General features: G+C 40.4%; 1 protein-coding gene across 1 annotated transcript; it reads left to right on the top strand.

The window, feature by feature from the left end:
* The first annotated feature begins 30 nt into the window (after positions 1–30).
* On the top strand, positions 31–27,107 carry LOC127628688 (volume-regulated anion channel subunit LRRC8A-like). Its single transcript, XM_052105481.1, has 7 exons — positions 31–168; positions 15,281–15,980; positions 18,624–19,232; positions 20,393–20,725; positions 21,833–22,003; positions 22,227–22,532; positions 26,831–27,107. The coding sequence occupies exons 2-7, from the start codon at positions 15,291–15,293 to the stop codon at positions 27,104–27,106; spliced, it is 2,385 nt and encodes a 794-aa protein (XP_051961441.1). The 5' UTR covers positions 31–168; positions 15,281–15,290; the 3' UTR covers position 27,107.
* Positions 27,108–27,747: the final 640 nt, after the last annotated feature.

Here is a 27,747-nt window from a genome sequence, read left to right as displayed (position 1 = left end):
TCTGTCCGCTCTGGTGACGCGTGTTCCTGGGCGTGGTTTATCCGCGTTCCTCAACTCGTTCTTCGGGTTGCAGGAGTGTACGACTGCCGCTCTGTATCGTGGACCAGAGGAAAGAAATGTATCTGTTATGCGCCACAGGATCCAGAGGTCGATACGTTAATAGAGCCGGTGAGTTGCCCCGGATGTTTAAGTGTGTGCGTCTGTGTCGCGAATGTTTTGCTAAAGGTGTTGAGGGTGTGTTCGCCAACAACAGTGGCTTTTAAGAGTCAAACAAGTCATGGTTTAATTTTCCACTCACGGAAAATCATTAGACTGCAGGACCAGTGTGTGTGTGTTGAGTTAGCCTTATTTGATCACAGTAATTATTGTGTTTCGTTTCGTGTGTTTTCCAGTATGTTTTCAATGTGTGTATACTGTGTAGTGCAGGGGGGGTTGGTCTTGAGATAGTCCTGATGGGCCTGATCTAATCAAAGTAATGGCTTTTTGTGTTCTTACACTTCACAGGACTGTACTTCAAGCAAACAACACTCATTGCTGGGTCATGCATATCACATGCTATTTTATTATTATATTATAGGGCCAATTAGACTGTTTTCTTTGTTCTGCAGCTTCTTAAGACGCTACAGTTTGAGTATACAGCCACTTAGCACAATGAGTGCATGAGATGAAAATATACACAGGTTTGCATGTCATGGAGACTTGACCTGTAACAAATGCTAGTCGTTCCTGTATGGAAGTAACTGCTGGGAAACACTGAAAACACCAAGTAGTTATTGCATTTTCCTTTGCATGGGATAACAGTTCACTTAAAAATTCAAATTCCATCATAATTTACTTACCCACATGTTGCCTGCCCAATATGTTTTCATTTCTTTTATGGAGCACTAAAGGAGATGCTTTGCGGAACATCTAAGCTGCTCCTTTCCATACAATGAAAGTGAATGGTGACTACAACTGTAAAGTTCCAGATGCAGCATAAATGTAGTCCATGAGATTGTTGTGCAATATCCCAAGCCTGTTCTTCATGCAAAACTGTTGAATGGCTTCAGAAGTCTTGGAATATAGTGCATAAGTCGTATGGGCTATCTGTTTTGGAGTTACCATCCACATTAGTTGTATGGAAAAGAGCAGCTTGGACATCCTGCAAAACATCTCCTTTTAAGAAATTAACAGTTGTGTTTCCACAAACATGCGGGTGAGTAAATAATGACAGAATTTACATTCTGGGGTCGTCTTTATGCAGTTTAAGATGTTGTATGGGGAAGTTCTACACAAGGCATTCGCTGTCGTTTAATGCTAAATTTTTAACCTGAGGCGGAAGATATGAGAGATTTGAACATGTGTAGGCCTGATGTTTTCCATTAATGTGTGAAGCGGTCTTTGTTAACTGAAGCAGGCAGCGAGTGTTCCAGGAAACATGGTCGATCTGAGCAGGGCACACCCTTAATTCACTGCCGTGTGGTATGTGTAACCCAAGGCCTGCATGTCTGCGACACCAAACATGGCACCTTATGAGCTTATAAACACCCCAGCTGCCTTTCTCTAGTGTTCTTTAAAATGCCTAAATGCATCAGAAGCATTGTAAATGGTTAGATGCAAATAATGTTTCTATCTATCCATCTAATCCCATTATCTCTTTCTCCGGAAATGTTCGGAATGGCATATTGATATACTACTCATACTAGTAATTTTATACAGGACAGCAGAAATTTAATGTGCATGTGTCATCAATAAAAAGCATTTTCTAGCGTGCAGAATTTTCACTTCCATTTCTAAGACTATATGTTTATACCATAACAAGCATATGCACAAACATAGTAATTGCTTTTAAGTGGTTTTACTCACACTTTAGCACTTTACAGACGGTCTTGCAGACATTTGAGTAGTTTGAATTAGTGGCCAGAAAAAGCCAGTGGTTATTTCAATGTCATTATGAGTGAAAGGCTTTCAGCTGAGAACCCATAGGATACACACACACACACACACACACACACACACACACACACACACACACACACACCATGCTGGGTTTCTAAGTGATCATTTTATTTGATCCATTTTTTAAACTGGTCTCCCAGGCCTATGAAGAAGGCAAGTTAACATGTTAAAACCCATTTTCTTTCTCAGTATCCCACTCTTTTGTTTAAATATCATGTTTTAAAGAATTAGTGATACAGAGGCAACTATGTTGGTTGGAAAAATGATTTGTGACGATGCAAGAAATAAAGTTAAAATGTGTATTTGCGTTTGTTTGAGGTATGGCTCTAGTACTGACCGTTAGCAGCAGGTGGGGACAATTTGTCCTTGTAAAAAGCCAAACAAAGAGGGTTAGACAACATACCCTTTGTGTGTGTGTGTGTGTGTGTGTGTGTGTGTGTGTGTGTGTGTGTGTGTGTGTGTGTGTGTGTGTGTTTGCAAGATGCACCTGGAGTTCACTGTACTTGGGCAAAAATTTGTTAGAATGGACAGTTATAAAAATGTGCTCTCAAACTTTTAATTAACAGGTCAAAGACAGTCATGAGGTTGTCTTTGATGTCTGTCTGTTTGTTTTGTTTTCTCAGAAAGGCCTCAGAATGTTGTTAAAATGCTCTAAATATAGAAGGTACTTGAAATAGAAAGCTCTATGCCATATACTTATGATTGAGACTCATTATAGTGAGTTCTGTGTCATAGTTATGCACAAGTCAAATAGAGGGTTGCGTGCCTAGGGCTGGGTATCGAGTTTGATACATTTTAGACAATGACCGAATTGCCTCTAAACCAGTGTTTCTCAACGGGGGCGGTACCGCCCCCTAGGGGGCGTTTGGACAGTGTTGGGGGGCGGTGTGAACGAGGCAGCAGAGAGGGGGGCACTCAGGCACAAATGGGGGCGTTACTCAGAGGTACTCAACAGGCGGCCTGCGCAAAAATCTTTTCAGCTCTTCTCCTTAGCCTATGTCTTCGTCTTGCTCTGATTACTGCTGCCACTTCACCAGGAGGATATGCCAGGAGAGCCGCTTTCTAAGTTAAACATGCTTTTAAGAGGCAGAGAATTTTCAGCGCAAAATAGAGGCGCGCTTTCACCGGCTTTTTCTGTACATAACGCAGAATACATAATTAGGCGCATAAATAGTGCTCAGGGCTCACACTAATGACCGTAATTAATAAAAAAAAGTGGCTGTTTTTGACGTCGCTTTTTCTTCGGTTCAGTTCAGGTGGCCGAGCTGTTGTCGTCTTTGTTCGTCATTTGAAATCAAATGACCGTTTGTAGGCTATTCAAATTTGAAGCCTAGTATATATTGCCTAATTGAGTGCGTGAACGGCCGCTGCTTTTTCATTGGCCATTTAGGTTAGTTACGTTATTGTTCACGTGATTGGTTCATCTTAAAAAATGTGTGTGTGAGCCTGAATTTGTTTGAATTTCTAAATACATTTGCAATACCTTTCAAACAATCCATGTGTTTTTGCATTTTTTCCAAACACAATATTACTCAACTTGAGGCTTTTACATGTAGTTTAAATACAATAAGAAACTTCTGTTTCAGTTTTTTTTTTTTACCAAAAACTCAGGCTTCAGGTATCAGTGTTGCAATTGTTTGGCTGTAATAGTATTTCTGAAGTGTTTTTTTTTTTTTTTAGGGGGCGTTAAGAGGATCATGAAGAGGTCAGGGGGGCGTTTGTTCAAAAAAGTTTGAGAACCACTGCTCTAAACAATCGAGTATTGAAAAATGTCTTGTCGTTCAGTACCAAATTTCGATACCTAAGGGGTTAATCTAGTCAACGTTGGTGATATGCATGTAGCTTTTAGCATGTAGCATGCTAGATGTGCCCAAATCTAAAGGTGCTGTGTTTAGGCATCAAGGAAAAACACTAGTATCAGAAAATGGTTTGAGAAAGAATGTTATAAGTAACATTGCTAACACAGTTCTACACTACAGAGAAATACTAAACCGTAATAATGAGCCTTTAAAATATAATTTTTACAAGCGCATGCATGAAGCGAGCCGCAGCGACAACAGGAAAAGCTGTAATGATTCTAAATGTGTCGGAGAAAACGGCAAGTGACTGTCTGAACATTTAGTTAATTTATTGAGAGAAATGCACATTTGGGTGAGCAAACAGACGATGTTCTCTGGATCAATGATGGTCAGAGTGATCACCAGTAGCTGATGACTTTGACCATGTCATCACCATATTTGGCTCGTTTTTCCATGTATTCAATTATTATAAGACTACTACTATTATTATTATTATTATCAAGTTAATATTACAAATAATTTTCCCATAGACACAAATACATGTGTTTTTAGAAACACTCTTTATTATATTATTACGTACAGATGACAGAAAGCCGTATATGGGCATATATGACGCGCTGATACGGAGGCGTGCGGTCTCGTGGAACACGCGTATCTAAAGATCTCTCACTTTGTTTCTGCCTACCGATTTTTATTTTTTATGAGTGCATCTCAGACATCTCTTCTCAGGAGGTGCTTTGAGTTCAGTACACTTTATTTCCACAGAGCAGTTTATTGTGAACGCAACTCTGCAGCCTGTAAAATAATACAAACTATATACAATACAAAATGTATAAAATAATACAAAAGCACGTTCACCTCGAACAATGATTTATATTTCAGTGATTATTAATATCATCATTATAATGATTATTTTTTACATTTATAATTGTTTGTATGTCTTCGTTTGTGTAAGTTATTTTCCGCCTGCATGTTTAGACGGATTCTTGCCTGGTGGTAAATGGAAAGGTGGTTACGTAATAAATATATATATATATATATATATATATATATATATATATACACACACATCTATCTCGTGAAGGAGGGAACAAAACTAATTTATTCACACGCATGATATATTTTCCTGGAAAACGATATACCCGATGGGTAGAGAATGCATGGATGAAGCTTCTTTGCCATAGAGATGTTCAAAACTTTTGTTAAGGCATCTTTCAAAAAGTTGAACACCACATTTTAAATGCACTTATTGTTTTCCAGTTTCATTTGAACTTTTAGTAAAAATGATGTTCAAAGTTTGAAATCAAGATGTCTTGCTTTATTGTGTAAGCTTATCCCTAACCATGTTTACCGAAAATGATCCCATAGTACCACCTAACGTCCAACCAGCGGTAATACTGGTGTTCATCGTTTTCCTGCTCAGTTTTTTTTCAAGATATCGATATCGAAAAATATTGAACGATACCCAGCCCTATGTGTGCCATATAGTTATGCACGAGTCTCATTATAGAGGGTTCTGTGCCATATAGTTATGCACGAGTCTCATTATAGAGGGTTCTGTGTCGTGCACGAGTCTCATTATAGAGGGTTCTGTGTCGTGCACGAGTCTCATTATAGAGGGTTCTGTGTCGTGCACGAGTCTCATTATAGAGGGTTCTGTGTCGTGCACGAGTCTCATTATAGAGGGTTCTGTGTGGCACAGTCTCATTATAGAGGGTTCTGTGCCATATAGTTATGCACGAGTCTCATTATAGAGGGTTCTGTGTCGTGCACGAGTCTCATTATAGAGGGTTCTGTGTCATGCACGAGTCTCATTATAGAGGGTTCTGTGTCATGCACGAGTCTCATTATAAAGGGTTCTGTGTCATGCACAGTCTCATTATAGAGGGTTCTGTGTCATGCACGCAGTCTCATTATAGAGGGTTCTGTGTCATGCACGAGTCTCATTATAAAGGGTTCTGTGTCATGCACGCAGTCTCATTATAGAGGGTTCTGTGTCATGCACCGAGTCTCATTATAGAGGGTTCTGTGCCATGCACGCAGTCTCATTATAGAGGGTTCTGTGTCGTGCACGCAGTCTCATTATAGAGGGTTCTGTGTCATATAGTTATGCACGCAGTCTCATTATAGAGGGTTCTGTGTCGTGCACGAGTCTCATTATAGAGGGTTCTGTGCCATATAGTTATGCACGAGTCTCATTATAGAGGGTTCTGTGTCGTGCACGAGTCTCATTATAGAGGGTTCTGTGTCATATAGTTATGCACGAGTCTCATTATAGAGGGTTCTGTGTCATGCACGAGTCTCATTATAGAGGGTTCTGTGTCATGCACGAGTCTCATTATAGAGGGTTCTGTGTCATGCACGAGTCTCATTATAGAGGGTTCTGTGTCATGCACGAGTCTCATTATAGAGGGTTCTGTGCCATGCACGAGTCTCATTATAGAGGGTTCTGTGTCGTGCACGAGTCTCATTATAGAGGGTTCTGGGCCATATAGTTATGCACGAGTCTCATTATAGAGGGTTCTGTGTCGTGCACGAGTCTCATTATAGAGGGTTCTGGGCCATATAGTTATGCACAAGTCTCATTATAGAGGGTTCTGTGTCGTGCACGAGTCTCATTATAGAGGGTTCTGTGCCATATAGTTATGCACAAGTCTCATTATAGAGGGTTCTGTTGTCATGCACGAGTCTCATTATAGAGGGTTCTGGGCCATATAGTTATGCACAATTCCCATTATAGAGGGTCCTGTGTCATATAGTTATGCACAATTCCCATTATAGAGGGTTCTGTGTCGTGCACGAGTCTCATTATAGAGGGTTCTGTGGCATGCACAAGACTCATTATAGAGGGTTCTGGGCCATATAGTTATGCACAATTCCCATTATAGAGGGTTCTGTGCCATGCACGAGTCTCATTATAGAGGGTTCTGGGCCATATAGTTATGCACAATTCCCATTATAGAGGGTTCTGTGTCGTGCACGAGTCTCATTATAGAGGGTTCTGTGTCGTGCACGAGTCTCATTATAGAGGGTTCTGTGTCGTGCAGGAGTCTCATTATAGAGGGTTCTGTGTCTTGCAGGAGTCTCATTATAGAGGGTTCTGTGCCATGCACGAGTCTCATTATAGAGGGTTTTGTGTCGTGCACGAGTCTCATTATAGAGGGTTCTGTGTCGTGCACGAGTCTCATTATAGAGGGTTCTGGGCCATATAGTTATGCACAAGTCTCATTATAGAGGGTTCTGTGTCGTGCACGAGTCTCATTATAGAGGGTTCTGTGCCATATAGTTATGCACAAGTCTCATTATAGAGGGTTCTGTTGTCATGCACGAGTCTCATTATAGAGGGTTCTGTGCCATATAGTTATGCACAATTCCCATTATAGAGGGTCCTGTGTCATATAGTTATGCACAATTCCCATTATAGAGGGTTCTGTGGCATGCACGAGACTCATTATAGAGGGTTCTGGGCCATATAGTTATGCACAATTCCCATTATAGAGGGTTCTATTGTCATGCACGAGTCTCATTATAGAGGGTTCTGTGCCATATAGGCATGCACAATTCCCATTATAGAGGGTTCTGTTGTCTTGCACGAGTCTCATTATAGAGGGTTCTGTGGCATGCACGAGTCTCATTATAGAGGGTTCTGTGGCATGCACGAGACTCATTATAGAGGGTTCTGGGCCATATAGTTATGCACAAGTCTCATTATAGAGGGTTCTGTGTCATGCACGAGACTCATTATAGAGGGTTCTGGGCCATATAGTTATGCACAAGTCTCATTATAGAGGGTTCTGTGTCATGCACGAGACTCATTATAGAGGGTTCTGGGCCATATAGTTATGCACAATTCCCATTATAGAGGGTCCTGTGTCATATAGTTATGCACAATTCCCATTATAGAGGGTTCTGTGTCATGCACGAGTCTCATTATATGGGGTTCTGTGTCGTGCACGAGTCTCATTATAGAGGGTTCTGTGTCATGCACGAGTCTCATTATAGAGGGTTCTGGGCCATATAGTTATGCACAAGTCTCATTATAGAGGGTTCTTTGTCATGCACGAGTCTCATTATAGAGGGTTCTGTGTCGTGCACGAGTCTCATTATAGAGGGTTCTGTGCCATATAGTTATGCACAAGTCTCATTATAGAGGGTTCTGTGTCGTGCACGAGTCTCATTATAGAGGGTTCTGTGCCATGCACGAGTCTCATTATAGAGGGTTCTGTGTCATGCATGAGTCTCATTATAGAGGGTTCTGTGCCATGCACGAGTCTCATTATAGAGGGTTCTGTGTCGTGCACGAGTCTCATTATAGAGGGTTCTGTGCCATGCACGAGTCTCATTATAGAGGGTTCTGTGTCGTGCACGAGTCTCATTATAGAGGGTTCTGTGCCATATAGTTATGCACGAGTCTCATTATAGAGGGTTCTTTGTCATGCACGAGTCTCATTATAGAGTGTTCTGTGTCATGCACGAGTCTCATTATAGAGGGTTCTGTGTCATGCACGAGTCTCATTATAGAGGGTTCTGTGCCATATAGTTATGCACAAGTCTCATTATAGAGGGTTCTGTGTCGTGCACGAGTCTCATTATAGAGGGTTCTGTGCCATATAGTTATGCACAATTCCCATTATAGAGGGTTCTGTTGTCATGCACGAGTCTCATTATAGAGGGTTCTGTGGCATGCACGAGACTCATTATAGAGGGTTCTGTGCCATATAGTTATGCACAAGTCTCATTATAGAGGGTTCTGTGTCATGCACGAGACTCATTATAGAGGGTTCTGGGCCATATAGTTATGCACGAGTCTCATTATAGAGGGTTCTGTGGCATGCACGAGACTCATTATAGAGGGTTCTGTGCCATATAGTTATGCACAATTCCCATCATAGAGGGTTCTGTTGTCATGCACGAGTCTCATTATAGAGGGTTCTGTGGCATGCACGAGTCTCATTATAGAGGGTTCTGTGGCATGCACGAGTCTCATTATAGAGGGTTCTGTGTCATATAGTTATGCACGAGACTCATTATAGAGGGTTCTGTGTCGTGCACGAGTCTCATTATAGAGGGTTCTGTGTCGTGCACGAGTCTCATTATAGAGGGTTCTGTGTCATGCACGAGTCTCATTATAGAGGGTTCTGTGTCATGCACGAGTCTCATTATAGAGGGTTCTGTGTCATGCACGAGTCTCATTATAGAGGGTTCTGTGTCATATAGTTATGCACGAGTCTCATTATAGAGGGTTCTGTGTCATGTAGTTATGCACGAGTCTCATTATAGAGGGTTCTGTGCCATATAGTTATGCACAAGTCTCTTTATAGAGGGTTCTGTGTCATATAGTTATCCACAATTCCCATTATAGAGGGTTCTGTGTCATGCACGAGTCTCATTATAGAGGGTTCTGTGTCATATAGTTATGCACAAGTCTCTTTATAGAGGGTTCTGTGCCATATAGTTATGCACAAGTCTCTTTATAGAGGGTTCTGTGTCATGCACGAGTCTCATTATAGAGGGTTCTGTGCCATATAGTTATGCACAAGTCTCTTTATAGAGGGTTCTGTGTCATGCACGAGTCTCATTATAGAGGGTTCTGTGCCATATAGTTATGCACAAGTCTCATTATAGAGGGTTCTGTGTCATATAGTTATGCACAAGTCTCTTTATAGAGGGTTCTGTGCCATATAGTTATGCACAAGTCTCATTATAGAGGGTTCTGTGTCATATAGTTATGCACAAGTCTCTTTATAGAGGGTTCTGTGCCATATAGTTATGCACAAGTCTCATTATAGAGGGTTCTGTGCCATATAGTTATGCACAAGTCTCATTATAGAGGGTTCCGTGTCATATAGTTATGCACAAGTCTCTTTATAGAGGGTTCTGTGTCATATAGTTATGCACAAGTCTCTTTATAGAGGGTTCTGTGCCATATAGTTATTGAGAGGTTTGCCACATAATGATTCAGGAGACCACCCTAAAAATGGTTCTTTGCCATACAGTGATAACAGGAGTCCCTCTGTAGGGTTTTGTCTCCAAGATAGTGACCCATTATATAATGTTGTCTCCCATATTTTTTAGAGTGTTCTCTGCAGGACTCCCAATGTAGAGGTTTCACAGTCACATGGGGTTGTCTACTATATAGTGGTCCTGCACATCCACTAATGCAGGAGCTCATATGTGCCATGCCATATGATATCATAGAGGCTCTGTCAGAGATCCACTATAGAGGGATTTCTGCCATAAAGTAATCCAACTGTAGCGCGTTCTTTGCCATAAAGTGAGCCAGGAGTGTCTTAGAGTGTTCTTTGCTATATAGCCTAATACTGCTGTTACGTGTGGGTATATTGAACCATTAGTGTGTGTGTTATTTCTTTTAGGCGGCACGCTTGCTCCATTTCTAACCTTTTCAGTTCAGCTCCACACCAGCCTGATCTAGTTGAAGGAGAACAGCTCCTGCCCCGGTGTCACTTGCATCAACAGCAAGAAAAATTTAACAAACATCAGCGAGGTTACTCCATTATTGAAAAGGAGGCGCTCGCCCTCGTCCTGGCCATTCAACATTTCGATGTTTATATCGGTTCTGTTTCGCACCCACTGATTGTTTACACGGACCACAATCCCTTGATTTTTATTAATCGAATGAAAAACAACTGATGCGTTGGAGTTTGTTTTTACAGACTTTTGAGCTGGACATTCGTCACATTCGGGGTAAGGATAACGTGATTGCTGACGCTTTATCTCGTATTTGAATTAATTATAGTTTACTCTGAGGTAAGATCATTTCATCCCTACAATTAATCATTTAAGGGTGAGGGTGTTACGTGTGGGTATATTGAACCATTAGTGTGTGTGTTATTTCTTTTGAGTTCGTAGGTGGAGATTTGAGAAGGGATTTTCCCTGCACAGCGGAAGTGAAGTGACGTCATGGGAGTTCCTGCTATTTAAGCTGTGACGTCGTTGATGTCGGGCGGTCGCTCTCTCTCCGCCCCGCTCGCCTGATTGCCAGCTGGGGGTTTCTCGCCTTGTGACGAGATTACTCTTTGCTTTGCCTCGTCATGCTGGAGCGATCCTAACGATTGTTTCTTTGACTTTAGTTTATTCGTTTAAACCAGGTAGTGGTGTTATTTTCTTAGTATACTTTTTGTTATTTATTTAGTACAGTGAAGGTAAGCAGCTGCCCGGAAGATTCACCTGTTCTAGTTCTTTTCGGGAGTTAGGTAAGATCTCTCCTGGAACTATAGGGTTAGTTAAGGCTTCCTGTTTTTCCTGTAGCTGCCCTACCTGTGTTGTTTATTTGGTTAACTTATGATTTATTGTTTGTTCATCTCATGAGGTGTTTTGTCTCTGTCATTAAAGCTTATGGTGTGATTAACATCAGAAACGCTACCCAACTGCCTGTGATTTTTGTTATGTTCGGTCCTTGTCTTTTGTGTGATTTAAACGAGCTGAATTAGATTAAGGGCCGTAACACTGCTCATAACTTCAGTTAGTGGTTGTCATGGCAGCTTTGTTGAGGATTAAATTGCATTAAGTGTAATAATTGAGATATTAAAAGTAATTACATCATTAAATATTGTCCTCATTATGCTTATGAGAATGGGAGGCTTACTGTGGAATTGTAATATAGACGCTAGAGGAAAAGGGCATGAGTAATTACATTCAAAGAAAGAGGCTTTTATCTCAAAAGTGTGTGTGTGTGGGGGGCTGGGGGGCAGCGCTGGTCCAGAGTGGATCAGTAGATGGACAGAGACAAACATGCGTGGTCTTGTGTGAAAACAAAACTGCTCCTAGAGGAAAGGAGCTGCCCAATGATCCTGTCAACACACACTGCGTCTCCTGTTTACGGTCTGAAGGATGTGCAATAATTGTCTGTTTAGAAGATGGCATTTGAAACACTTGAGGTTTATTAAAGTGAGTCCAGCACTGAGAAAGGAAGAAAGACAGTTTATATATGAAATGTGTCGGTTTGTGTTTTTTCATCGTTCATAGACCGTTCGCTGAGGCCAGAGAGACGCCTTCAGATATTCCAGTTTGCTTTTTTTGTTGTCGTTAAAGTGATAGTTCACCCAAAAATAAAATACAGTCATCCATTACTCCCCCTCATGTCATTCCACTTCCAAACAGTGTAACTTTTTTCTTTAGTGTAACACAAAAGGATTCATTTAGCAGAATGTCCAAGCTGCGCTTTACTATAAAATGGATATGGATGGTGTTTGACACTGCCAAGCTCCAAAAAGCGTCATACAAGTACCATAAATAAAACTCCTTCAGGATTACAAAAAATAACGTTTGTATGTTTAATTTATTAATATATTAATATATTTATATTACTTTATGTAGTCTACAAAAATGGTTTATACCTCAGTTATTTGGGCTACATTTGTCAGCACATGTTCAAGCTGTAATTACTGTATTGTCAGTGTTCTGTGGGATATTTTCTATAGTTCATCTGAATAATGTGCGATTGACAGACAGTGTCATTGTGAATGATGTGTAAACGATCAGCCATTGTATGTGTGTTAGAGAGTTTTTGAGAGTTTGTATCTTTTGTGTGAATTATGTATGCATTTTCAGCTGTAGAGGGTGTGTGTTTGAGAGATAAGGACATCTGTGTGTAAATATTGTGGGATGGCCCTGTAAGGAGTAAACCATGAGCTTGGATTGCAGACATATATATATATATATATATATATATATATATATATATATATATATATATATATATATATATATATATATATGGCGTATATTTTTAACGCGTTAATTTTTGTACAATTAATCGCACTAAATTAACGCTTTTAAATCAACAGCCCTTTATGATACCACTGGATAAATGACAAATTGAATTGAGTGATCTTTAAGAAAATAAAAAATCTAAATATTTTAAGTTTTATTTAATTTAGTTAAAAATTACAAAATACAGTTTGATGGAATTTTGTAATGAAATTGAAATGCTTAAAAAATGGGCTAAAATATTTGTGAGTACTTAAAATGGAACACTTACAATGTATTTTTAGAAAATATATTTAAGTGTCATAATGGAACAAAATTGAAATGATGAATGTTTAAAAGAAAAAAGTAATAAAATAATTTGCATAGCCAATAACTAAAACAAACAAGTTTATATTATTAATTAAATAAATGTATCAAAATTAAATGTATTTTAATTTATTATTTTATTATAATTTTAATTTAATCGAAAATAAAGTTTTATATTCAAGTTTATAAAAAACTATTTGATTTAGGAATTTTAGTTGGTTCCACATCAGACACAACTAGACACACAAAGTTGTGATTTAGAGCTGAAACGTTTAGTTAATGTTATCGACAACGTCGACAGTTTTTACATTTTCATTGTCGAATAGTCGTTTGATCTAATTTAACGTAACATGGGATCACATTAAACTCTAATGATGACCAGGACTGGACTGGGAAGAGAAATCGTCCCGGGATTTTACATAGCAACTGGCCCAAAAGTTGAGCGAGGGGGTGTTCGCTGTCCTTTTCTACATATCGCGGTGCCATTTTGTGGTCGGTTCTGCATAACGTGGCAGCACATTTTAGCATATCGTGGCCCATTCGGCACATTTTGTGGCCTACCCACCGGCCCGCTCTGTTCTCCCAATGGCCAGTCCGCCCCTGATCGGCCCCAAAGTGCGTCGGCCCACCGGGAAAATGCCCGGTATGCCAGATGTGTCCAGCCCTGACGATGGCGTGAGAGCAGCACTGCAGCTCGCGCCTGACTGAGGAGAGGAAGAATTACACCGATCACAGATGCGCTTTAAACTTTCCAAACAGCTTCAGGTGATGTAGATCGCAAAGCTTTATTAACAAGAGAGAGTTTGAGTTTTTGTGAGTTAAGGATGGGTTGAAGTAAACAGAACGGTGAGAGAGTTAGTCTTCGCCCCATTATACACCGGAACAAAATGCGTTGAGACTCACATCAGTAACTCATTAAATATTTGTATCTTGACATGTAGTCCGCTAAATCAATAAAGTATTCCATACTGCAAATTGATTAGCCTCTTTCAATAGCTCGTAAACTCCACAGCACTGCCTTTTGATGTGTCTCTTAATACTGGTGTCCTCTATTTATAACTCCGTTATTGAATTGCCATCATTTAAAGGAACAGTTCAGCCTAAAAATGAAAGTCGTCATCATTTACACACCCTCTTGTCTTTCCAAACCTCATGACTTTGTTTCTTCTGTGGAATACAAAAGGTTCATTGTTGAAGATTTCCAAGGACATTTTTGTCATTTTGGAGCTTGATGACAGCCGTCCTCATTCACTGTATGTAAATAGCGGCCAGGATATATTTCGGAAAATGCACCTTTTGTGCTCCCTGGGAAAAAATGACGCTGAACAAATCAGTAAATGTTTATGTTTGGGTGAACTGTTGGTTTTAAAGGAATGTTCTTGATTTAATACAAGTTTAGCAGTTTATTTTGTTTCTTGTTGTCTGGCCTTTCATGTTACAACCAAATCAGTGTATTACTGAATTGTGGGTAATAACTGAATAACTGTGTGTGCTAGTAAGGACATTTGATGTGGATCTTTCAGTTTGTCAAAGGTCACACATGTAGAGTTTCACAGACTCAAGAGTTTGGTTTGGTTTAGCAGACACGAGGCAGCTGGGATTAATTCTAAACTCCAACCTGGCAACCAACATGGTCTAAACGCATTAGGGTTGCCAGGTTGGAGTTTATCATTAATCCCAGCTGCCTCGTGTCTGCTAAACCCAACCCAACTCAGAGTCTGTGAAACTCTACATGTGTGACCTTTGACAAACTGAAAGATCCACATCAAATGTCCTGACTGACTTCATTAGGGTTGCCAGGTTGGAGTTTAGAATTGGTACAGACAGCCAGCTGACTGCAGCCTCGGGCCAAAAAACGTCTGAGTGTGTCAACCACCTTTATAATGTCAAACTCGTGGCTCGCTTTAATTACCAAACCGCATGTGTACATTCCTTGAAACTAAATACTAGATTGAAAAACTTTTTTTTATTTTAATTGTGACATTGTTTGAATGAAAATCAAGCACTTCCTGTGCTCTCTCAAATCACATTATTGTAAATTAAAAAACACCTGGACACTTTTTATTTATCAGCATTAATTAAGTTCAGTGGAACGAATGTATACGTTCCATTGAATTGTGCAGATATACCATAACTATACAAATTAAATAATATATATTTATATTACTTATTTTTTTCAAGTGGGTAGACATGCTTGTCCATAAATGACAGAAGGACACCATTTTGATATTAAATTTTTTTTTTTTTTTTAAATAAAATATATTTTATTAGAGTTTTAAATACATTTTAATGGTTTAAAAAAATATTTAAAATGATACAAAATATAATTTCTATTTTTGTTTGATTTTGGGATGAAATATGACACAGATTTGACCTTTTTCGTAAAATTCACCCATCAACATCAATCTATTTTGGTCTTAATTTGAATTTAATTGTATAAAATAAATGGATAAATATGTATTTTGCAATAGTATCGAATAATATCCTCCCTCCCATCTGTTTCCCAGGTAAACTGTCATGATTCCCATCACTGAACTTCGGTACTTTGTTGACACACAGCCGGCATACCGAATTCTTAAACCATGGTGGGACGTGTTCACAGACTACATCTCCATCGTAATGCTGATGATTGCAGTTTTTGGTGGCACGCTGCAGGTCACGCAGGACAAAATGATTTGCCTGCCATGCAAATGGGTCGTGAACCAGACCTGCCAACAACTCAACGCCAGCGTGCCACTCGATCCTGAACCGACGGGCATCAAATATGACCTCGACAGACACCAGTATAACTATGTGGATGCTGTATGTTACGAAAACAAGCTCCACTGGTTTGCAAAGTATTTCCCGTATCTGGTGTTGCTCCACACACTCATTTTTCTAGCGTGTAGTAACTTCTGGTTTAAGTTTCCAAGGACCAGTTCGAAGCTGGAGCATTTTGTGTCGATCCTGCTGAAATGTTTTGACTCCCCGTGGACAACGAGAGCACTGTCTGAAACCGTGGTGGAGGAGAGTGACCCAAAACCGGCAGGGAAGATGAACGGGTCGATGGAAAAAAAAACGTTGAGTGTCATTGACCAGGATGTGGAGGCAAGCGTTCCGATGCTGCAAAGAACCAAGTCTCGGATTGAACAGGGCATCGTGGACCGCTCCGAGACGGGTGTCTTGGATAAGAAAGAGGGCGAGCAGGCCAAAGCTCTGTTTGAGAAGGTTTGTGTGATTTATATTTTAAAGACTCGTCCCTCCTTTTCTTTAAAAAAAAAAAATAATCAATGGAAGTGAATGGGGCCCATATTTTGGAGGGTTTGAAGGCAGAAATGTGAATGTAAATGTCTCATTTAATATCCTTTCTGTTCTTCACAGTTTGTTGTTCATCAGAAACATAAAAAAATAAACCTTTTAAAGGGTCTGGTAGCTCAGCAAGTAAGATTACCACCCCAGGAGTTGGCGTGCTGAGTGACTCCAGCCAGGTCTCCTAAGCAACCAAATTGGCCCGGTTGCTAGGGAGGTTAGAGTCACATGAGGTAACCTCCTCGTGGTCGCTATAATGTGGTTCTCGCTCTTGGTGTGGTGAGTTGTGCGTTGATGCCTCAGAGAATAGCGTGAATAGTTCTAGTTCCTCCACACCCGCTATGTTTCCGCGGTAACGTGCTCAACAAGCCACACGATAAGATGCGCGGATTGATGGTCTCAGACGCGGAGGAACTGCGATTCGTCCTCCACCACCCGGATTGAGGCGAGTCACTACGCCACCGCGATGACTTAGAGCGCATTGGGAATTGTCCGTCCCAAATGGGGGGAAAAAAAAGAAACCTTTAATATCAATACAATTAGTTATGGCATAATTTTTTAATCGACGTTCCCTCTAAGCTGCATGCATGCAGACGGCGGACTCAACTAGGCTATGTGGGAAAACTCCTGAATCGGAGCTAAATCCATGCTCCGTGTTTCAACATATGACTCTAAATTTGTTCCAGTATGGAGCTGAAGCTTTGAGTGAAATCTTGTGTGTAAACAAGGTGGTAATACCAGTTCCTCATTAACTGAGACGCGGGCGGGTACTATAGGTGAATGCAGTAATGCGGCTGTGTGGCCGAACGGTTAAATGTGCTTCATGGTCAATCACTATACCGCATAAAACGTTTTGCACAAACCTGTATTCCTGCAATATAATACATGCAATTTCAAGACAATATATTTATTGTTGGAATAATTTTTAAAAAGCTCAAATGTGACCAAAATGATGAAAAACTATTGATAAAATAAAAAAAGCTACCTAGTTAGTAGCATTAGTCATTATCTGCAAATTTCTTTCATACACTGCCTGGCCAAAAACAAATCCCATACTCTAATATTTAATTGGACTGCCTTTTAGCTTTGATTAAGGTGCACATTCGTTGTTGCATTGTTTCGACAACCTTATGCAACGTCGCAACATTGCATTAATTTTTGGCTGAGTTCTTGTATTGACGACGGGAGAGTCAAACCGCTCGGTAAAGTCTTCTCCGGCACATACCAAAGACTTTCAACGGGGTTAAGGTCTGGAGTCTGTGGTGGCCAATTAATGTGTGAGAATGATTCCTCGTGCTCCCTGAACCACTCTTTCACCATTTAAGCCCGATGAATCTCAGCATTGTCATTCTGGAATATGAATTTTTCTTGCCGTCAGGGAAGAAAAAATCCATTGATGGGATAACCTGGTCATTCAGTACATTCAGGTAGTCAGCTGACTTACATTTACATTTATGCATTTGGCAGACGCTTTTATCCAAAGCGACTTACAGTGCACTTATTACAGGCACAATCCCCCTGGAGCAACCTGGAGATAAGTGCCTTGCTCAAGGGCCCAACATTGGCATCTTGGTGATGCTGGGGCTTGAACCCCCAACCTTCTGGTCAGTAACCCTGAGCCTCAACCACTGAGCCACCACTGCCCCAGACTTCATTTTATAGCTACATAACTTCGCTGAGCCTAGACCAACTGAAGCAACCCCGAATCATAACACTGCCTTAAATCGGTGAAACTGCGACTTTTTCGTTATTTTTTTGGGCCAGGCTGTGTCTGTAAGCTAAATGGACATTATAACTGAAAAATACCCATGAATACCCATGAATCGGAAACTAATCAAATGCATGTGAATCCTAATAAAATTGGGAAATCTGTATCAATTCCCAGCCTTGAGGTTAGTTTTCTTTTTCCTGCAAACTTTTCGTTAAGTATAATAACCGTGATCCCAACGCAAAGGCTGTTCCAAAATGTAGGCAGTGTAATTATGCTACACCCTTGGTTCTTTCTTTTCGCCAAATCCTAATTATAGCATTATTAATATGCTTATTTAATTAAATATTCAAAAATATCTGTAGAAAATAGTTCAATGTAATAAATGTATTTTTTTACCCAATATTTGTGTAAATGTACCCTTTAAAAGAGTAGTCGCAAAATTGCTGCAAACTTGCCGCAATTATTATTATTATTATTATTATTATTATTATTTTCACATACAAATGAGCTTGTTATTTGCCGCAAATACATTTGCAGCACTTTATGGGTAGTGGAGAACCTCTCAAAATAATGAGAGGTGAATTTGCGGCAAGTTTGCAGCAATTTTGCGACTACTCTAGATTTTTTGTAAGGGGTATTTTTATGCTCATTAGAGTGTGGTGCTGTTAGATTAGCAACATGCTAACATCAATCGAGTCTTCCGTGAATGGCACTATTTTTGACATGCAGACTTGTTCCACCTTGGTTAGATTGCAGGCAGCTGCCTAATGTAGACAGCGAGGCAGCTCGCTAGGTTTTGGAACGGAGCCCAAGTATTCCCGAAACTAACCTCATGCGTTTTCTTTTCTCAGGTGAAGAAATTCCGTATCCACGTTGAAGAGGGAGACATCGTACACCATCTTTACATCCGCCAAACAATCATCAAAGTCATCCAATTCGTCTTTATCATCAGCTACACTTTGTACTACGTTCGTTACATTAAGTTTAGCGTAAAGTGTACCGTGGACATCAAGCGGTTGACCGGTTATAGCATGTACCACTGTGCTCATCCGCTCGCGACTCTTTTTAAGATCCTGGCCTGCTTCTACATCAGTCTAGTGATGGTGTACGGCCTCATTTGCATGTACACGCTCTACTGGATAATTAGCAGCTCGCTAAGACGCTACTCTTTCGAGTCGATCCGCGAGGAGAGCAGGTATAGCGACATCCCCGACGTGAAGAACGACTTTGCCTTCATGCTGCACATGATTGATCAGTACGACCCGCTGTACTCGAAGCGATTCGCTGTGTTCCTGTCAGAAGTTAGCGAAAACAAACTGCGACAGCTGAACTTGAATAACGAGTGGACTCTGGAGAAAATCCGGCAGAGAATCACCAAGAACTCGCAAGAGAAACTCGAGCTGCACCTCTTCATGCTGAGCGGGATCCCGGATACAGTGTTTGACCTGCTGGAATTGGAGGTGTGTGTGCATGCGTATGTTAATGCAGTATGTTCTGTGTGTTGACAGACTGCTTTAAAGCGTACTTTAGCAGGTAATGTTTAATACATATACATAATACATATTCGTCTCTGGCTTGCTTTTGCTCGCATGTCAATGATGCCGAGATCTACTTTTATATTTAATTTAATCACTGAGAAGGTTTACCTACAAAGTAGCACCAAACATCACAAGCAGCCTCAAGAATGGACACAGAGTAGCCATTTAACACATTTCCTTGAGCAGAATATTGCACTACAGATCGCTAAATTTGTTCAAAGGGGAAACCGAGAGATAGAAATAGCGCACTCTTGTGCATGGTTGCCAGATTGCACAAAATAAGTATAACATTAGGCAGAATATTTCCAATTTGCGCAAGTATAAATCTCAAACTGGGGGTGTTTTGTCTCTTATCTGGCAACCCTGAGCGTGTTAAACATTTGCGGAGATGCGTTAGGTCCCAATGCAAGTTAACTGAAATATCAAATGGAAAAAAACACGCTTTTGCGATAAATGAGCCGTGGGCCACATTAAAACGTGTGGAGGGCCTGATCTGGCCCGCGGGCCGTATATTGCCCATGTCTGCTCTAGAACAACTCTATATAAACAATAGTGAATTTCAAATCGAAATGTAACGTTTAATGATAAAATCTTTAAATTCTTTGGGCAGTTCATGAATAATTTCTTTGATTTTATATGATTTATTTGAAAGAATTAAAAGAACAATTTCATGTCTATCCTTGTATTTTCATCTGGTCGAGGTTATTAAGGGTTTTTAGAAAGTAATTAGTAACAAGTAATACAATTACCTTTAAGACAGAGTAGTTAGTACAGTAATCTAATTACACTATAGAAGATGTAACTAGTAAATAGCTTTATTTTTTTTTAGAGTATCCCAACACTGGTGGTATGATGCCACAACAAGTTTATGTTTTCACCACTGCTTGGGAGGAATTTAAGAGTCATTTCCTCCCACATGACTCATGCTTCTGATTACAAACTCTTGTTTTAGTTTTTTGTTGGGCCACACCCAAAATGATGAACCATCCCTTTAATCTGAGATAGGAGAGAGTATTTTGCATGCATACAAAATGACAGTTATTATGCATTTACTTTTAAGTTATCGGGGATGTATTTTCCAGGTGCTGAAATTGGAACTGATTCCTGATGTAACGATTCCACCCATCATCGCTCAGCTGTCCAGCCTGGTGGAGTTGTGGCTTTACCACACACCGGCCAAAATCGAGGCTCCTGCTCTGGCCTTCCTGCGGGAGAACCTCAAATCACTACACATAAAGTTCACGGACATTAAAGAGATTCCACTGTGGATCTACAGCCTGAAGAACCTCAGCGAGCTCCATCTGACAGGAAACCTCAGTGCAGAGAACAACCGATACATCGTCATCGACGGCCTAAGAGAGCTCAAGAGGCTTAAAGTCCTGCGGCTGAAGAGCAATCTCACAAAATTGCCTCAGGTGAGGTGATGACGTGGATAGAAATGTATAAACAATTTCAGAAACAGTGCCATTTTCCTGTGCAGAAAAGTACCGGGGCGATACCATGGTACAGTGATTGTAACCGATGTTAATATCATCGTAATATGAGGTATAATATGGTACTAAACTTGGACATTTACCATTGTAGTATATTGGTAGTTTTGGTATCTTCATTCAGATTCAGATTCGTTCTCTTTTGCGTACATGCTGGGTCTCTTTGGCATTTTACTGCAATCACTATCTAATAATGATATTACGATGCATCATGATCGGCTCCAGACTGCGACTAAAATAATTGATTGCGACAATCGTTTAAAATCTAGTCTTTTGACACTTAGGACAATTGACGGACTTGTACACAACTATTAAGGTGCAAACATTCACTGATACTCAAGAAGACAACACACTGGGGCCTGGGTAGCTCAGTGGTAAAGATGCTGGCTACCACCCCTGGAGTTCGCTAGTTCGAATACTAGGGCGTGCTGAGTGACTCCAGCCAGGTCTCGTAAGCAACCAAATTGGCCTGGTTGCTAGGGAGGGTAGAGTCACATGGGGTAACGTCCTCGTGGTCGCTATAACGCGGTTCGTTCTCTGGTGAGTTGTACTGGTAAGATGCACGGGTTGACGGTCTCAGATGCGGAGGCAGCTGGGATTCGTCCTCCGCCACCCGGATTGAGGCGAGTCACTACACCATCACGAGAACATAAAAGCACATTGGGATTTGGGCATTCCAAATTGGGTGAAAAAAGGGGACCCCCCCCATCTTCTCAACTATATATACTGTTTATTAAACCTTCAATGAATGGGTTATCAGCTGACTTTTCTTTTGGATTTCTATCTTCTTTCTGAACCACAATCTAAATTGAGAAAATCTGTGATTTGGCTACTAAAAACAGCCATTTGGCTCCTTAATGTTTCAGTTTAGGAGCCAATGGCTCCTAAATATTTTTTTTAGTCTGGAGCCCTGATGATGTTGAATCATGGCAACTTGTCATATCCTGGAGTAGTTAGCAATGCCCAGCTTTAATTCAAACCATGAATACAAGTTTCAAAATGACGATCTAAATCCATTATTTTCTCCTGCAGATGGTGACAGATGTTGGCGTGCACCTGCAGAAACTCTCCATCAATAACGAAGGGACCAAACTGATGGTTCTGAACAGTCTGAAGAAGATGGTGAACCTGACGGAGCTTGAGCTGGTGCGCTGCGATCTAGAGAGGATCCCTCACTCCATATTCAGCCTTCACAATCTACAGGTACATCCATAACGGTTTCATTTAACCATCCTTACACAATACAAAATATTGTAACATAGTCTCTACAGTCGGTATGCTTTGCTAAACATCACCTGAAAACATGTATCTTATTCCAAAATGTTTTAATTGTACATTTCTTAGCTCTTTAAATCTTGCCACAGGAATGTTCATGCTCACACAAGCCTCTTTGGCTCTGTTATTCTAACTAGCATGTCATTTGTAGGAGATTGATCTGAAGGACAACAACTTGAAGACCATCGAGGAGATCATCAGCTTCCAGCATCTCCACAGACTGGTGTGTCTGAAACTCTGGTACAACCAGATCGCCTACATTCCCATCCAGATCGGCACCCTCACCAACCTGGAGCGACTCTACCTGAACCGAAACAAGATTGAGATGATCCCAGCACAGCTGTTCTTCTGCAGGAAGCTCCGTTACCTGGACCTCAGTCACAACAACCTGACCAGCATCCCTCCAGACATCGGCTTCCTGCAGAATCTGCAGTACTTTGCAGTTACTGCAAACAGAGTGAGTTGATCGTAAAACGTACAGACTTGCACATGCACGTTACATCATGATCCTGTGAGATTTCATCAGATGGTCGTACCTGAGTTTGAGTAAAACAGCAGACACCGTTTTCTTTGAGATTGATTTCATATCCTCAACGTTAACATGAAGTCTAAATTCACCATATTTACATTCTTAATGCACATTCCTGTTCTTGTTGTGAATGATTTAGCAGTGCATGTGATTCCAAGAAAGTGCTTGTCTTTAGTAATCTTTTATCAAAATGTAGTGACTTGCACGGCCTCTAAAACCAACGTTCCAACTTTATGTTTTGGCTGATGTAACTTAGGAGCGCAAGTTATTGTTTTGTTAATCATAAGCAATAGTCAAATAGCTATGTAGTAGGGCTGTCAATTGGTTAAAGAGTCCACATTATGCTCATTTACAGGTTAATACTTTTATTACTAGTCTACTAGTATAGGTTTACATGCTTTAATAAAAAAAAACACATTATTTTGTATCATACTGTACATTGCTGCAACACCTCTTTTCACCCTCTGTCTGAAATGCTCTCCTGTCTCTTTAAAGCCCCCTTTAGCTGACCAATCAGAGCCTAGTCTGCTCTGATTGGTCAGCTGGACCAGTCTGTTGTGATTGGTCAACCGCTTGGAGCGTGTGTCGGAAATGTGACGCACCTTACCATAACCGAAGTAGCCCTTAGGCGGGCATTATGCAAATGTGTTACATAGTGACGTAGCTTTGTCACGGAAGTAATGGCTGGACTGCAAAGCAGGCATTTCAGGCAGTTCAGGAGCAGTGATTTCTGTGGGAGAGATAGGGCTGGGTATCGAGTTCGATACATTTTAGGCACTGACCAAATTGCCTCGATTACTATTGAGTATCAAAAAATGTCTTGTCGTTCGGTACCAAATTTCGATACCTAAGGGGTTAATCTAGTCAACGTCAGTGATAAGCATGTAGCATGCTAGATGTGCCCAAATCTAAAAGTGCCGGTGATTGGCTGTGTTTAGGCATCAAGGAAAAAACACTAGTTTACGCCGGTTACGCCTAGAGACGTGGCTCACGGGTAAGGCTGTAGTGTGTATGCTTCTCAAGCCCCATACATGTGAAAGATGTGGAAAAGATCAAAAGTGTGGATACATTTCACCAGGCTCGATGCCAACAGTGCGTGATGTAATATTTGCAACAAGATAATTGTTGCCAAGACCGGCAAAACGACAAATCTGATGAAGCACTTGACAGTGCACAGAATAAACATAAGAGCAGAAAGTTTCCCCGTTTTTGACTGCAAGAAGACCGAGCCGGTGCGGTCATCCTCTCAGCATTCTCCTGCCACTGAGCTTCCTTTAATATGCCCACCACATGAGTCCTCCAAATCTACTGATGAATGCAGCGGCGCTATGACTGGGACACCGAGAGGTAAGGTTAACGTTTAGCAAACACAATCGGCTAACTTGTAGTGGTACATGCTTGTGTACTTGTTAAATTAACGTTTCTGTGCGCGGTGACATAGTCCTATAAACTGGAACCGACGTAACGTTAGATATTGTTTGGATGTATGGCTATAGTTGGCTAGCTAAATCAATGCTAAAAATGCTTTAAGGTTGTCAGTAACTGATCAAGTTTACTTACCCAGCCCTAGGGAGAGAGTAACTCGTTTTGGCGTGGACTTTGTTACTTTGCAGACCTTTTACAAGCAGAAGCGGCTATATTACACACTAAAGGAAAGGTAAAATCCCAATTAACATTTTTAATCAAATTAATTAAACAATATGCCGATTAATCACAAATAATTGCATGGATAAATATTTGCAGAAAAAAAGCTCCCAAATAACAATAATTAAATAAATTCAATAGAATTATTTAGAATTGTAAAAAAATAAGTAAATGTTATAGATAATATTCAGATAATTAATTAAAACATTACATTATTGTGGCAGACGAGTCAAGCATTGATAAGGCAATACAAAAAGTGGCTTTAGAAGGATATGTATTGTATTATTGAACATAAGTCTGTCATTAGCCTAGAGTCATTAGTCTACAATTGAATTCATCAGTCTGTCCAAAATCAATTTACAAGGGCTTTTCTAAGGACACGTCAATGGACACATTCGTCCGACGGCCACTTTTGGAGCATCTCACTTTGGTTGGGTCGCGTCATAAACATTGTTTTTAGGTCACTGTGTTAAGTTAAAAGTAGTTTGAAACTTAGAAAAGCAAGTCGGCATTCGGAAGTGCCCTCCAACCAGCTGTTTGAATGCTAGAACGCATTCTTGTTTTGTGTTGTCGCACAGTGACAAGCAAGCATGAGTGTTGTTTGTTGTCTGTACAACTGTGCGTTGCTTATACAGCTGTAGTTTTGCTTACTGCCCCCTGCTGAAAACAGGTGGTACTTCAAGCTTAAATTGCTCGGATGGTTGGAATATCCCTTCTTACAGGGACATGATTATGTCACATGATTGTGAACACACAATTTTTTATATAGTGCCAGTAGATAATGCAGAAACTCAGTGCCAGTTGATGTTGAATGTGACGTACCATTGTGTTGTCAAAAGTTGTGAAAACTTTAAGGCCAAAAACATACTTTACCCAAGTATGCTTCTGCAGATGAGAGCATTTGGCAATGCATTGCCAACGCACAGTACTGTTGAACATACATAATGTGCCCTCTTGCATTACCGCTTTTGTAAGAAACATCAGTACTCAAGGGGGCAATAGTTACCTTCAAAAGTCTGTGCCAAGTCAACTGGGATTGTTATTATTCAGTTAAGTTGCTATAAATATATAACGCTTTAACTTAATTGCTCAGAAATGTTTTCTTCAAACAGTTGCCCACCATGAAAGTTGACTTGAAATCGTAAGTTCACCATAGAAGCAGACAGTTCACACTAATGTCTCCTACAGCGCCCCCTGTGGCAATATTGAGAATGCAACTTGAACAAACTTTGCATTGTGAATTGCGGTCTAAAACATTTTGGAACGCAACTATAAACGGGATCGAGCATGCATGTATACTATATGCATGCTTCCCTAAAATAATATGCCGAAAGCAGTATGCCAATGGATTAATATGTCCGAATCCTCCGTAATGCTTCATGAATAAGCGAGAAATACCCTGATTACCTTCAGTTTCCGGTGACATTTTGAAGGGTGCATCGACTGGACACTTAACCAATCACGTGTCTGACGACTCTTTTTCAACTGTAAGTGCTATATACCCTATAAAGTGGTTTCTTGTGCTTATATGGTGCTTGTTTAACAAATCCAGAGTTCATTATTTTAGCCCACGTTCCTGTTGCAATGCACTCTGACCGGTCATCCTTTGACCAATGAGGATTATAGACATGTGGGTCCAGTTGTTTGGAAATCAAATATTCCTGTATTCTCACCAGTCCGGTGTCAAACGCTCTTGTTTTCTCAAGTGTGCAATCGGCCTTGTTGTGTTTGGTATAGTCAGTATTTTGACGAGGTAAATGAGGAATGTAAGGACATAAAGTCCAGGAACATTATGCAAGACGTTCAACCTGTCTTTCTCTCATACGCACATCATGTGTTTTCAGTTTAACGTGCACTTGTGGATGTTTTTATTTATGGGTGTGTTTGAGAGCATGTGTGTGGCATGTTTCTGAAAATAGCGTGTGTGTGTGTGTGTGTGTGTGTGTGTGGCACTGCATACACAAAATCTCTCGCTGTTTCTGGCTTCTTCATAAGCTCATTATTATCTAAATTAGTTGTATAATTTGTGTTATTTGTAACTAGATGCACATGTTCACTTTTTGTGGGGTGGGTGTGTGTGTGGGCCAAAATTAGCTGGATACTCTAGAGATAATTGGCTTTCATGTCTGTAAAATGTTCTCAGGGTCTCGAGCCTTCTGAAGCAGTGACTTTAAAGTAGAAATAATTTCTGAACTAACTACAATATTATATTGTACAAAACTACCCTAGTCCTCACAAACAAACTTTTCACTCAAAAACTGAAATGATGTCATTATTTACTTACCCTGATGTTGTTTGAAACCCCTATGACGTTCTTGTCCTCCGTGGAACACAAACGGAGATGTTAGGCAGAACATTAACCTCAGTCACCATTCACTTTCATTGCAGCTGCACCACACCATGAAAGTCTATGGTGACTGAGGCTGACATTCTGCCTAACATCTCCTTTTGTGTTCCACAGATGAAAGAAAATCATGAGATTATGAGGGCGAGTCCATTTTAATTTTTGGGTGTACTGTCCCTTTAAATGGTTTCTTGAAGAGATTCTTATTTCTAAGATTGTTTGTTTTCCTCTGTTTCAGATTGAGACATTGCCTCCTGAGTTGTTCCAGTGTAAAAAGCTGCGGACGCTAAATCTTGGAAATAACTGCCTTACGGCGTTGCCTTCACGTTTCGGGGAGTTGACGGGTCTGACGCAGCTGGAGCTTCGCGGAAACCGGCTGGAGGGGTTACCGGTGGAGCTCTCCGAATGTCACCTTCTCAAACGCTCCGGGCTGATCGTTGAGGAAGATCTATTCAATACTCTACCACCGGAGTTCAAAGATCAGCTCTGGAAAACCGACAAAGAACAAGCCTGAGAAAATGTGGCCATCCACGTTTCTTTTATTTCAGTGTTTTTATTCGTTTTATTTGGGAGAGTAAGGGTTAAATTCTCGTTCAACATGAAAAAAAGGGCGTATGAAGGGAAGTTATGGACAGAACTGTGCCATCTGTCTGTAGATACACACACATTGACAGATATACACACTTCAGTGATAGTTCACCCAAAAAATTGCATTCTGACATGATTTACTCACCTTCATGTCGTTCCAAACCCGTATGAGTTACTTTCTTCCACAGGACTCTAAAGGAGAAATCTTTAAGACATTCAAGCTTCAAAAATGATGCAAAAACACCATACAGAAATATTAAAAGTGGTCCTAAGACTTGCGTACACGTTTTCTGGTGCCATAATATAGCTTTGTTTGAGAAAAAGACCAAAATTTAAGTTGTTATTCACTGAAAATCTTGACTAGCATCCATGCGTCTTTTTAGTCAGAACTTGTCAATGAATCAGTTAATCTGGTTCTCAACACCTAAATGATTCGTTCAAGAATCAGACTGATTTGTTTTTCAAATTCGACTCAATTATACAGTCACAGACATTAACGGCTCACTGGAGAGGAAGATTTTCAGTGAATAACAACTGCAATTTAGCTCTCTTTCTTACAGAAAGTTA

Source organism: Xyrauchen texanus, chromosome 35, assembly GCF_025860055.1.
Source record: "Xyrauchen texanus isolate HMW12.3.18 chromosome 35, RBS_HiC_50CHRs, whole genome shotgun sequence".
In the NCBI taxonomy this organism is placed as follows: Eukaryota; Metazoa; Chordata; class Actinopteri; order Cypriniformes; family Catostomidae; genus Xyrauchen; species Xyrauchen texanus.
The sequence above is the reverse complement of the archived record's forward strand: the minus strand, read 5'-3'. Positions and strand labels throughout refer to the sequence as shown.